General features: G+C 42.9%; 4 protein-coding genes across 4 annotated transcripts; 2 read left to right on the top strand and 2 right to left on the bottom strand.

Moving 5' to 3' along the window:
* Nucleotides 1-91: 91 nt before the first annotated feature.
* Nucleotides 92-1,922, bottom strand: ALG2 (GDP-Man:Man(1)GlcNAc(2)-PP-dolichol alpha-1,3-mannosyltransferase). Its single transcript, XM_020213111.1, has 2 exons — nt 1,694-1,922; nt 92-1,634 (listed from the first exon to the last, which is right to left on the bottom strand). Exons 1-2 carry the CDS (start codon nt 1,728-1,730, stop codon nt 178-180), a joined length of 1,494 nt encoding a protein of 497 aa, XP_020072957.1. The 5' UTR covers nt 1,731-1,922; the 3' UTR covers nt 92-177.
* A 184-nt stretch (nt 1,923-2,106) lies between these two features.
* Nucleotides 2,107-3,796, top strand: RQT4 (Rqt4p). The gene has a single exon (XM_020213970.1). The coding sequence runs from the start codon at nt 2,150-2,152 to the stop codon at nt 3,638-3,640; it is 1,491 nt and encodes a 496-aa protein (XP_020072956.1). The 5' UTR covers nt 2,107-2,149; the 3' UTR covers nt 3,641-3,796.
* A 122-nt stretch (nt 3,797-3,918) lies between these two features.
* On the top strand, nt 3,919-6,339 carry TYW1 (putative tRNA 4-demethylwyosine synthase). Its single transcript, XM_020213969.1, has one exon. The coding sequence runs from the start codon at nt 4,004-4,006 to the stop codon at nt 6,305-6,307; it is 2,304 nt and encodes a 767-aa protein (XP_020072955.1). The 5' UTR covers nt 3,919-4,003; the 3' UTR covers nt 6,308-6,339.
* Nucleotides 6,120-11,669, bottom strand: UTP10 (snoRNA-binding rRNA-processing protein UTP10). Its single transcript, XM_020213968.1, has one exon. It carries the CDS (start codon nt 11,595-11,597, stop codon nt 6,351-6,353), a length of 5,247 nt encoding a protein of 1,748 aa, XP_020072954.1. The 5' UTR covers nt 11,598-11,669; the 3' UTR covers nt 6,120-6,350.
* Nucleotides 11,670-11,731: the final 62 nt, after the last annotated feature.

Here is an 11,731-nt window from a genome sequence, read left to right as displayed (position 1 = left end):
GCTTAGAACAGCCTTCGAAGCTGGGAGCAGCACCAAGAGAAAGCGAAAAGGGAAAAACGAGGGAACGAAAATTCATGGGGTACATAATGTTGCGCTTACCAGGAAATGTATTTGAGGATTACGTAATTAAACAATGATGGTGGGTGTTCAGGTGTCCATCTGAACTCTAAAACGGATTCAATCAAAGAACTCAAACCAATGTGGCTCCGCGTAGTAGACGCATGTAACGGCAAAGATGGCAATCAGCTGGAAGATGCTGGGTGGGAGGAAAGTGATGGCACCTAGGATCCATACGTAGAGCGCAGGTAGCTCGTAGTACTTTCTCAAGATGAAGAAAACCGGCAGCTTCCACAGCATCATCAGGTTTTCCCACGAGTATCTCTGGTATCTGGACTTGAAGAGTCTCAGCATGGTCTTTTCAATCTCCTGGGTCATCACTTTTCTGGAGAACTTGGACTTGACCCTCTCCATACCATTCTGCGAGACTTTGGCCTTGTTGAGGCTTAACGATTCTCCAATTCTCTTACTCCAAACATCGGAATCACTTGGTTCTAGCCAACCAGTACCGAGTTCCGGAGGTTTGTCCAATGGGACAACGGTCTCTGTTGGACCACCGTTGTTGACAGCCAAGACTGGTGTGCCTAGTTTCATGGCTTCAAGTGGCACAATTCCAAAGTGCTCCAGAGATGGCGTGTACAACAACAGTTCCGCTTTGGATAATAAATAGTCCTTGTAATTTGATGGAACTGAGGGTAAGAATAGCACATCGTATTCAACATCAACCGGTTCCTCCACTAGTTCTGAATACGTCTTTTGAAACAGCGTGTAAAATTTCAACCCCGATTGCTCAACGAGTTTCTCCAAATGAACCAAATATGTCTTGTTCTCTTCGACGAGATTATCGTAGCCTCCTGCAATGACCAATTTGACACCTTTCTGCTCTGTACCCATTGCGAACTTTGCATATGATTCAATAGCCAATTCAACGTTCTTCTTAACTTCGAATCTGTTAACACTCAGGACGAACTTATCATCTCCCATAACGTTCTTATGAAGAGTTTTAACTTCTTGATTGAACTCTGGTTCTGTGAGATCGACACAGGGGTAAATTGTCCCTGGGGGTTTAACATCTTTCAAGAAGGAGAACGTATCATCGTACACCGATTTCGTGAAGTTTGAGTTAACAACAACGGCATCAGCAGCACTCATAGAGAATTGTTCATACAGATCAAAAGGTAAACGGTACAATTTTCTCAAGAGAGAGTCGTGTCTTGCGAGTTTCTGATCCGGAAAATGACAATAGAACATGATTCTTGCACGTGAGTCGTGGAACATGTGTAGCAGAGGTAAACAGAAACTCAGCTGATCCACAATAAAGAAGTCGTACTCGGAGATTTCACCATTGATAACTAGCATCATCAACAGGAACAGCTGTCTCAACGAGGCAAACACGATCTTGAATCTGCCGCAGAACGAGGTTGGCAAGAAGTCCCCGTACACTTGAGCTTTCACCTCATCTTTAGAGATTTCTTCAAAACAGTGTGTCTTATCACAATGCGATGTGAATATTTTCACCTTGTGCCCTTCTTCTTGAAGACCAACGGCAGCATCAACAATGAGTCTTTCAGCACCACCTAAGCCCCTGTGTTAGTCACTTGTTCCTGGAACACTCAGACATGAGCTCCATACATACCGATTCCCAAGTCTGGGTGGATAAAGGCAATTTTCATCTCGTCAAAACCCTCTTCTTCGTACTGTTTTGGCTAATGTGCGTCTCAAATAGTCGACAGGACGAAATGGGAATGTTACACGCCTTTTTATACCTCACAAGAGTATCAAATAAGTGGAAGAGCAGAAAACACAAAACGGTGCACACAGATCACCCAAACGTCTTGTGGGCTCTTTATACGGTTGAAGGGTAGAACTGGAAATCTAATTGAAGCCCACGTTTATGCCAAGCGGTTGGTGGTGATTTCTTGTTTGAAACGCACAGTGTAGGCAGAGCGGGCTGGGCTGGGCAGTCGCGCGCGAGCAGTGGGCCCCAGAAGAGAAATTTGTGCGCTCGTGTGAAACAAGGCCGTCTGTACGGGCAGAGCTGATGAAGTAGTTACTGGTCTATTGTGAACTTTAGGAGTAACACACGGTAGACATGGCGAGTAAGGACGAATTGGTGAAGGAGCTCGGGGAGATGCTCCCTCTTGACGAGGAGTCTTTGGTACAGATTGTTGATAACGCTCTGAAATTACCCAGTATTGGTGCCATAAACGAATACTGGTTAGGGTTGCTAGGCGAGTCACCAGCTGCTTTGGAGTTCATGACCAAATTCAACTCCCAAGGTGCAACGGAGAAGGCGGTAGAGAAGCCAAAGCACAGTCAAACACCACCACGGAGGGAACAGAGACCGAAGCAACAGGTTGCGGCGAATGTTTGGAGTCCCAATGTTAGTGCGCCAGGAAATGCACAGAAGACTCAACCAAGGTTGACCAACAAGGCTTCCAGTACCACAACATCACAGTTATTGGATAAGAAACCAGCTAGCAGGGGAAAGACGAATGCAAGGAAGGAGAAGGAGAGGAAAGTGGACAACCTGAAGGATCTGGAAGCGGTTTTGAACCAGCTAGAAACCGAGTCTTCAAAGGATATGTATTCAGCGTGCGGTTGTATGGCCACAAGACATCCGCTCTTTGAAGTTGTGCCTAACTGTTTGAACTGTGGTAAGATCATCTGTGTTAAAGAAGGATTGAGACCTTGTAGCTTTTGTGGGAAGGAGCTGATTAGCGCCGATGAAAAGGCAAAGATCATCCAACTCTTGGAGTCTGAAAGGTCCCAACTCGAAACTTCTGAAACTGGCATGAAACACAACAGTGGTGATAAGAAGAAGAAACCAACTGTGACACTACACTCTGGTGCTGGTGTTAATCTATGGAAACAACAAGATGCCTTATTCAAGAAGCTAGATGAACAAAAGGCACAGAGGGACCTTGAGCAGAAGCGAAAAGTTGAAGAGGCACAGCAGGTGAAGCAACAGGATAAGGAGTTACAATTCTATGCCCATCAAAGAGATATGGATGAGGACCTTATGAAGGCCAAGTCCAATCTCGAGAATTTGCTGAATTTCCAGGCGAATTCTGCAGAGCGTACGAGGATTATCGACCAAGCTTCTGATTACGAATTACCAACGGGTTCCAATTTGAATATGTGGTCTAGCAGCGTTGAAAAGGCCCTCCAGTTAAAGAAACAACAGCGACAACTAAGGAAACAGGAGAAACGAGAGAATGAACTAAAAGGACGCGGGAAGAAAGTTATGAATATAACGATTGGTAAAGATGGTAAGGCAACCATGCGTGAAGTCCAATCAACCGAGGTTATCGACAGCGAAGATGAAGAGGAACAGGAGCAAATTGATCAACTGGAGAAGGAGATTGCAAAAACCAAAGCCAGCAAAGCTGAAGATGATTTCAAAACTGTCTGGGACTTCCAGAAGGACCAGGACAAGTGGGAAAAACCTGTGTACGTTGGCCATGGTGAACCTGCTGCAATGGACAACTTCGAGATACCATCGAACAAATGGGGCAGAGTACAATCCACAGTTGACAACAACAACGACGAAGAGATTGACCAATTGGTGACAGTCATATAAGCGAGCTTCCACGTCTAATATAGCCTACTCGGTTCCTTGAACCTGCTCCATAACACAAGCTGTGTAGATCATTTCCATATTGTATAACAATATGTATATAGGCTCATCACCTTGGAACCAGTGCCAAACGCTCATAACCCTGAAATTAACACCAACGCTCATAACCCAGTATCGGTCGGGGCAGCATCTCATCAACCGGGGAATTTTTTTTTCTGTCTTTTCTTTTTTTTGTCCCTTTTTTGTGTAAGCGAATCGGGCGTTGGACATTTGTAAACATTCAAACTCGAGCAGTCTCTCCATATAAAAGACGACAAAGCTTTGGTCTTGAACACTGTTTTTTCCCTATATTCTTCCCAAGAAAAGATGCCGTCTGCTATTCTGGTTCCTCTAGCTGTTGCTATTTACTATGCTGCTGGTGGTCGTCTGTCCATAGCGTTAGCTATTGGTGTTATTGGCTATATTGTGATCTATGAGAGTAAGAAGTTGAAGGGTACAACTGGTCAGAAGACAGTTACAAACTCTGAGAATGAGCACAACCACGAGCATACGCATACACATAAGCACAAGCACAAGGAAGGAGGGTGCGGTAAGCTGTGTACGTGTAAGAATAAAGGGTTGAAGCCTAAGAAGACGTTGTCCGCCTTGAAGAACAAGAAGGGATTTGGACAAAAGAAGGCGGCGAATGGGTCAGAGAAGGATATGGCTGTTGACTTCACGTCGACGTTTGCGAGGCCAACAAAAGTGAGTTCAGCAGATAGAGAGGAGCCGGCTAAGAAGAAGAGAGTTCCCAAGATCATCAAGTCCAAAGGTGCCACTAGAGGTATCCCAAAGACAACATGGACAAAGGCCCCAACTTCTCTGTTGGATTCCAATATCATTATCTTTTACTCGTCGTTGACAGGCGCTTCACAAAGATCGTCACAGTACCTGTACGATAACTTATGTGCGATTGGAGACTTGAAGAACAAACCACAATTGTTGAACTTGGATGAAGTTGCAGATTTAGACGACTATTTCATCAAAACCCCAGATTTGGAAAATTTGGTTTACTGCTTGGTCTTGCCTTCATATGACGTTGATTCTCCGATAGATTACTTCCTGGAGACTTTAGAGGATACATATCAGGATTTCAGAATCGATAAGTATCCGTTGAAGAAGCTGATGGGGTTCACAGTTCTTGGATTAGGTGATTCTGAATCTTGGCCCGAAAAATTCTGCTACCAAGCTAAGAAGACAGACTATTGGCTAGGTAAACTAGGGGGTAGAAGAATCTTCCCAGTTGGTGAGATTTGTATGAAAACCGGGGGTGACTTGAAAGTTCATGAATGGATATCACTATTCACCGATGCTTTGAAGGATGATGAACCAATTCTGTACGAATACATTGACTCTGATAATGAAGAAGACAGCGATAATTCAGAAGCAAGTGAAAAGAGTCAGGACACTTTGGTTGACGTCGAAGATATGGGTAAAATGATGAGTTCTTCTAAAGAACCTGAAACCACTTCTGAAACTAAGCAGATGGTTGCAAAGAACTCTCCTACATATAAAAGTTTGACCAAGCAGGGATACACAGTTGTTGGTTCACATTCTGGTGTCAAGATTTGTAGATGGACCAAATCAGCTCTTAGGGGAAGAGGTTCGTGTTACAAATTTGCATTTTATGGTATCAGATCTCATTTGTGTATGGAAACAACGCCATCACTTTCATGTTCAAACAAGTGTGTATTTTGTTGGAGACATGGAACAAACCCAGTCGGAACTAATTGGAGATGGCAAGTTGACGAACCTGACGTCATCTTGGAAGGTGCTCTCGCTGGCCATTATGCAAAGATTAAGCAGATGAGAGGTGTTCCTGGTGTCGTGGCTGAAAGATTTGCAGAAGCATTCAGGGTTCGTCATTGTGCTCTATCATTGGTTGGTGAACCAATCTTTTACCCTCATATCAACGAATTCTTATCGATGTTACATGAAAAGGAGATCTCCAGTTTCTTGGTGTGCAATGCCCAGCATCCTGATCAGCTTGAAAAGCTCACTCAAGTCACTCAACTTTACGTTTCTATTGATGCTTCTACAAAATCAGAGCTAAAGAAAGTGGATAGACCATTATTCAGGGACTACTGGGAAAGGCTGATGAGATGTCTTGATATTCTTCGTACAACTCAGTCGCATCAGAGAACCGTATTTAGGTTGACCTTGGTTAAGGGATTCAACATGGGTGATGTTTCTGGGTATGCGGATTTTGTTGAAAAAGCAGCTCCAGCACTTATAGAGATTAAAGGTGCTACATTCTGTGGTTCATCAGCAGGGAACGGTAATCCATTGACTATGCAAAACATACCATTCTACGAGGAATGTCAGAAATTCGTTGTAAGCTTGAACGAGGAACTCAACAGAAGAGGGTTGGGCTATGGTATCGCTGCAGAACATGCACATTCTTGTTGCATCTTAATGGCATCTAATCAATTCAAGATCGACGGTGAATGGCACACCCATATTGATTACCCTAGGTACTTTGAACTGCTTAGAAGTGGTAAACCTTTTGATAAACTGGATTATATATCCAAGACGCCTGATTGGGCCCTTTGGGGGAGTGAAAGTGCAGGGTTTAATCCTGAAGATACTAGAGTTAGAAAGAAGGGTAAGTATAAGAAGCTAACAACCTAATTTATAACATTTTAATGCATATATAAAAACTTTTTTTGGTAAACTAATCCAAATATCTGTCTAATGGTTCCCCAAGGACGTCTTCAATGACCTTGACAAGACCTGAACGTGTTTCTAATTCAACATCTTCGTCATCGTCTTCAAGAAGTTCAGCGATGATAGGAACAATCTGTGGAAGAAGTGGTAACCACTGGTCACCAACCTTTTGATAGACACTTTTGAGAGCCTTAGTAGCCCAATATCTTTCTCTAGGTTTACAATCACCCTTCATATGTGATAAGAACAGGGTGTTCAGTGCTCTATTATGCTCATCAGATGAAGCGTTTCGAGCCAGGGCAGTGATTGCTTTCACCAAATACTTTCCAATACCATCTTCAATGGTCACTAGTTGATCCATCAAAGCTTCAGAGACAATATCAAATCTAGCCTGTGCTTGCCAGTATTCATCCTGATCGTACTTTATCGATGAAGTCAAGGAATGCAAAACAATACGACGCAAGTTGATATCCACAATATTCTTCTGTGCCAATCTCTTGAGAAGTGATACCGTTTGTTCCAAAAAGTAACTGTAGTAGGACGTCACGATAGATTTCAGGTTTTCTTGCAACTTATTGAAGAACTTGAAGAAAGAAGTCAATCTTTCTGTTTCAGTGATCTTGGAATAAGTAACACCTTCACCATCAAAGGCCCAACGGACTAAAATAGCAAAAAGTGGTCTGAAGGTCTTATCGTTCAACTTCATCACATATTTATTAGCAATGGAGTGGAAGGAAGCCTCAATTCTATGAATTGCATTATTGTCAAAGCTACTCTGACATCTGAATTCAAACAATTGAACAAGAAGCTTGAAGAATCTTGGTGCCTGTGTAGTTGCAGTTTTCTTGTCGATTGTGTCAACTGTTGAGTCAAGTGCGTTGAGGTACAGGCCAACAGAAGAAGCATCCAGCTTGCTGGAAGATGGCCACAAGTTCACAAGAGCTTTCAACACTGCCATATGGTCCATGTTTTCAACAATCAGTTGAATAATAGAAGATCTGATGTTATCAGACACATCGGCAGCGGTGAATACAGCATTGAGGATATCTTGTAAGCTTGTTGTAACAAATGCAGGAATACGCTTAACAAAACTAGACAGCAAAAGAAGAACAGAAAGCTGAAGAGTTCCTCTTGATTCATCATCCTCCATCGATTTAGATTCCTCGAAAATCTTCAGGGATGGTGGTATGATCTTTGGATAGTAAGAAATGGTCTTGACACCTAGAACAGTAACGATGTTGGAGATCAAAGTCATAGAGGAAACAACAGTTTCACCATTTTCACTAGTCAGACCAGACGAATCTGTAGCTATGTTCAGCATCTTGAGCAGAGTAGCATTCTCGACATGTGCTCCAAACTTTGCAACCAATGTTGCCAATGTATCCAACGACGACTGGGCAAGAGAAACGGAGGAGCTGGAGCTGTTCTCAATGAGAACACCCAACAGCAGCTCAACAGCTTCTTGGGCTTCCGCACTTTCAGCGGACTCCAGATCGAACTTCTCAGAGACCAAAGATGTCAGACTCTTACGTGTAGATATTTTGACACGATCACCTGAAAGCAACTTTGAAACTGAAGAAACAAACTCTTTGATAGGTAAGAGTGACAAAACATCATTCAACAGTGAGAGCAAAGGTGATGATAGATATGTCTCAGAGGATACGATTAAAGCCAATAGGGATTGAATCAACGTACCGAATGAGTCCAGAATAGCCTTCTTCTCATGCTGTGCTTCAGAGTCCAACAACGAATAGGAAATCTTTAACTGGAGTGGCGAAACTGAAGAAGAATCAACGCCCATAATTGTGGTGTCGACAAAGTTGATCAGGTTAACCTTGAGTTCTTCCAGTTCATCAACAGGAAGGGTCAAAATTGTTGAGTTGAAGATTGGACTGGAGATCAAAGTGTCAGCATTGTCGGCTTCTCTAGCAGCAATGTCAGATGGAATACTCTTCCAAATAGAGATAAATGAACGCAAGGCAGACAGTTGTTCAAAAGCCGTGAAATGTTTCAAGAAGGAGAGACCAAATTCTGCCAGTGATCTTGACTCTGCAGAGCGACTCTTAGAAACGGCTGCTGAGTATTGAACACCGATCAGATATAAGATAATGTGAATAGATAGCTCAGGACCCAATGTGGAAGCCAATGTGGTAAAGAGTCTGACTCTTCTATGTCTTGGTATGTGAGTGAATGCGGATGCAAAACTCGTCAGCAAGAACTCAACCTCTTCTGCTTTACTATCCTTGTTAGAGTTGACTAACGCTGGAATCACATGAATCACGGTCTGCTCCACGATGTGAACAGAGAATTCATCATCCTGTCTAATTGTATGAGCGCCCATGAATGTGAAAATTGGCATAACAGAGTGCAAAACAGTCTCAGGAGCGAGTGATGCAAGCTCTGAAACAACAAGGAGCAGTTTGTTCTGAACTTGAGGAGATGGGGAAGCTCTGATAGTGGCAACGATGATATCTGTTCTGATAGAATTGGAGACGAGTTTCACATTGTTCTGTTTGAAAAATCTAATGATCTTAACCATTGTAGTGGCCAATACCTCCTCGGTATACAAGACTGGAAGACCAGCATCACCACCAAGTGTCTCTAAATCAGCAAGTAAGTTGAATAGAGAAGACAAGAGGGCAGCAGATGGTGTCAATGTATCGATTCTGGTGTACAATGTTTCAAGAATAACGGTAACTTTCTGCAAATGATTTTCAGCAACCTTGGCTAGATCACCAGTGGACAAGGCAGCTCTAGCAGAAGCAGATGATCTTCTTCTTCTCTTAGCAACACCTGGTTCGTTATTTGGCTGGTTGATCTGAGAATCTTTCAAAAGGTCCACAACAAGCTGAGATGTCAGTGGGATAGATTGTAACGTTGCAGTAGCATCATAAGAAATGTCTCCCTCTGAAGAGAAAGCATCAACAATTGCGCTGGCCAATTGAAATTGGAAATCGTGCTTCAAAGATCCGAAGATAGCTATAAGCTTAGACACAGCAAGACCTGCAAGGGCCTCAGATGTTGAGTTCAAGCAGTTGATTAAAAATTGGACAGCAAAAGCATTCTTTTCTTTAACGGAGACCAAATTGACAACTTCAGCATCAAAGTCTTCAATACTGGCCTTATTGATTTCAAATATCTTCTCCCATGAGCTTCTTTCAGCAACATACGTCTCCAGCAACTTTTGGAAAACCTTGGATAGAACGGCACCTTTGACCGATGGCACAGTGCCTCTGATGATCTTGATGAGAACAATTTTGGTTACTGGCAAGGTGATCAAGCTTGCCTGATTACCGAGAAATGCCAGATATAGTGGACCATTCTTCTTAGAATTAACAAGGAGTTTAGATACTTCTAGATTCTCAGCAAAAGCCTCTTGCAGGATGAGGGAGAGGAAGTTATCAGCATCTTTTGGAGAAATGAGCTGCATCTCATTAGACTGAGAGCCATATATGTTATCCTCCAAGAAGAACTTACTTTTGGATTGTCTGGAAGTAATCACCTTCAAAGCTTCCAACGTCAGGGATCTAACAGATCGACGTTGATCAGCAAGTCCAGTTAACAAAACTGGAACAAGGGTGAACAGGTTCAAAGACTTATCAAAATCCTTGAGCACTGAAATCAAAGTCTTGAAAACAGAGATACGTGCAAATGTTGGAACAGAAGGGGACACAGCAGCACGAACAAGATATGTCAACGAGGAACTTGGATCAGGGAAAACTTTCTCCGTGAATTCTTTCAAAAGCTTGTTCTGAACAGCCTTGATGAGATCGATACTTAAGACACTGAATTCCTCATCTATGCCAGGAGCAAGGAAAGATTTGGTGGTGGTTGATCTCTCGGAGAATGATTTTAGGATATCCTCAACTGGTTCTGTAGTTATGACTTTGATGGCATCAAGGTCTGTAACCTCTTCAATATCTTGAGAAGTCTGCAACTGAAGTGAGGTTTGAAGCTTAATCTCGAGAATATCAGTAGTAATGTTGAACTCCTCAAGCACCTGCAATAATAGTTCTCTGTTGGTCTTGATATAGAACTCGAACAAAGTGATAATGGTGGATTTGTCCTTCTCTAGCTTGTCAATGACACTGAGAGAATCTCTGATGATGTAACTCATCTCATAGGATGGTAATTCGATCTTATTCAAGATATCCAAAACGAGATCTGAACGCTCTTCAAAATCATAGGCCAAGATTGTCTTGACAAGAACGGTAGCGAGCTTATGAGATTGAACATTAGATGAGGCAAGAATATGGTCAAAACGACCGAGATCTGCAGTAACTAATTTGATCAACAATCTGTATATTCTGACGGGCAAGTTTTCAAATTTGGAGCCGTTCAATGACTGGAAGAGTTTTGCAATAGCAATTAATCCAGAGTGCTCAGCCTTCTTTTGAATCTTTGACAGAATGGTCTCTGTCGCAGCGTAGATGATTTGCTGGGAGAGTGGAACTGCGGTTGCAAGAACAACAAGAACAGTGTGTGCTGCAATATGAGCATCACTGTTGGAGCTTGCAAGGAACTTGGCACTCACTTCCAAGATCAAGGGGGTCAAGACTCCAATCTTCTTCTCATCTTTGGACAGAGTAGCGAGTACATTAACTGCAACGCAGGTAAAGAACAGTAACTGACCAGAATAAGTAATGTTCTTCGAGGTTGAGTCCTCCAAGTACTTCACATACAAGTTGAACAGATCAACATCAGTGAATAGCTTTACCATGGAGGTATTTGTCGGGGATTTTTCGTTGTTTTTGAAACCACCAAGCCCGGCAAATAATGGTGGAAGCCTGGTGATGTCCAAGACTCTCTTGAAGACAGGTGATTGATAGTAATTAAGCGTGCTCAGCAACAAGGCTTCCGCATTGTGGATATGGATGTGGAAACGACGAACAAGCCATTCTGTAGCTTGGAGGGCAGGAACCAAGTTCCATCTTGGTGAGATGAGGGACAAGTAGGCATTGACGGCATTGTCCAGGTCCTTGTTTTGCTCGGCCGTCTGTACGTTTCTATCGACATTCACAGACGTCTCAGAAAACAGAGAGTTCTTGAAGTAGGCAAATCTTCTGTCAACGCTGATGAGCTCCTCAAGCGCTTCAAAAGCGTTGGAATAGATGATCTCATAATCCTGGGTAGCTGCAACCTTTGGTGTGTAGATGAGAGATGCCGAGTGGAGTTTTTGTCTCCTCTTACGGTCAAAAGCAACAGTGGTTGCTCCAGAGGCGATGTTACTCAATTGAGAAGCTAAGGAAGACATGGCAGCTCTTAGATCTCGAGAACAGTAGACTATGGATTGTTTACTTGGGTTCTTGCTCGTGATGTACAGAATTTTTTTCTTCTTGTAGGTGGAAAAAAAAGAGATGAGATGCCCGAAGAAATTTTTCAACTGCA

This window comes from Cyberlindnera jadinii (assembly GCF_001661405.1).
Source record: "Cyberlindnera jadinii NRRL Y-1542 unplaced genomic scaffold CYBJAscaffold_1, whole genome shotgun sequence".
Lineage (NCBI taxonomy): Eukaryota > Fungi > Ascomycota > Saccharomycetes > Phaffomycetales > Wickerhamomycetaceae > Williopsis > Williopsis jadinii.
The sequence above is the reverse complement of the archived record's forward strand: the minus strand, read 5'-3'. Positions and strand labels throughout refer to the sequence as shown.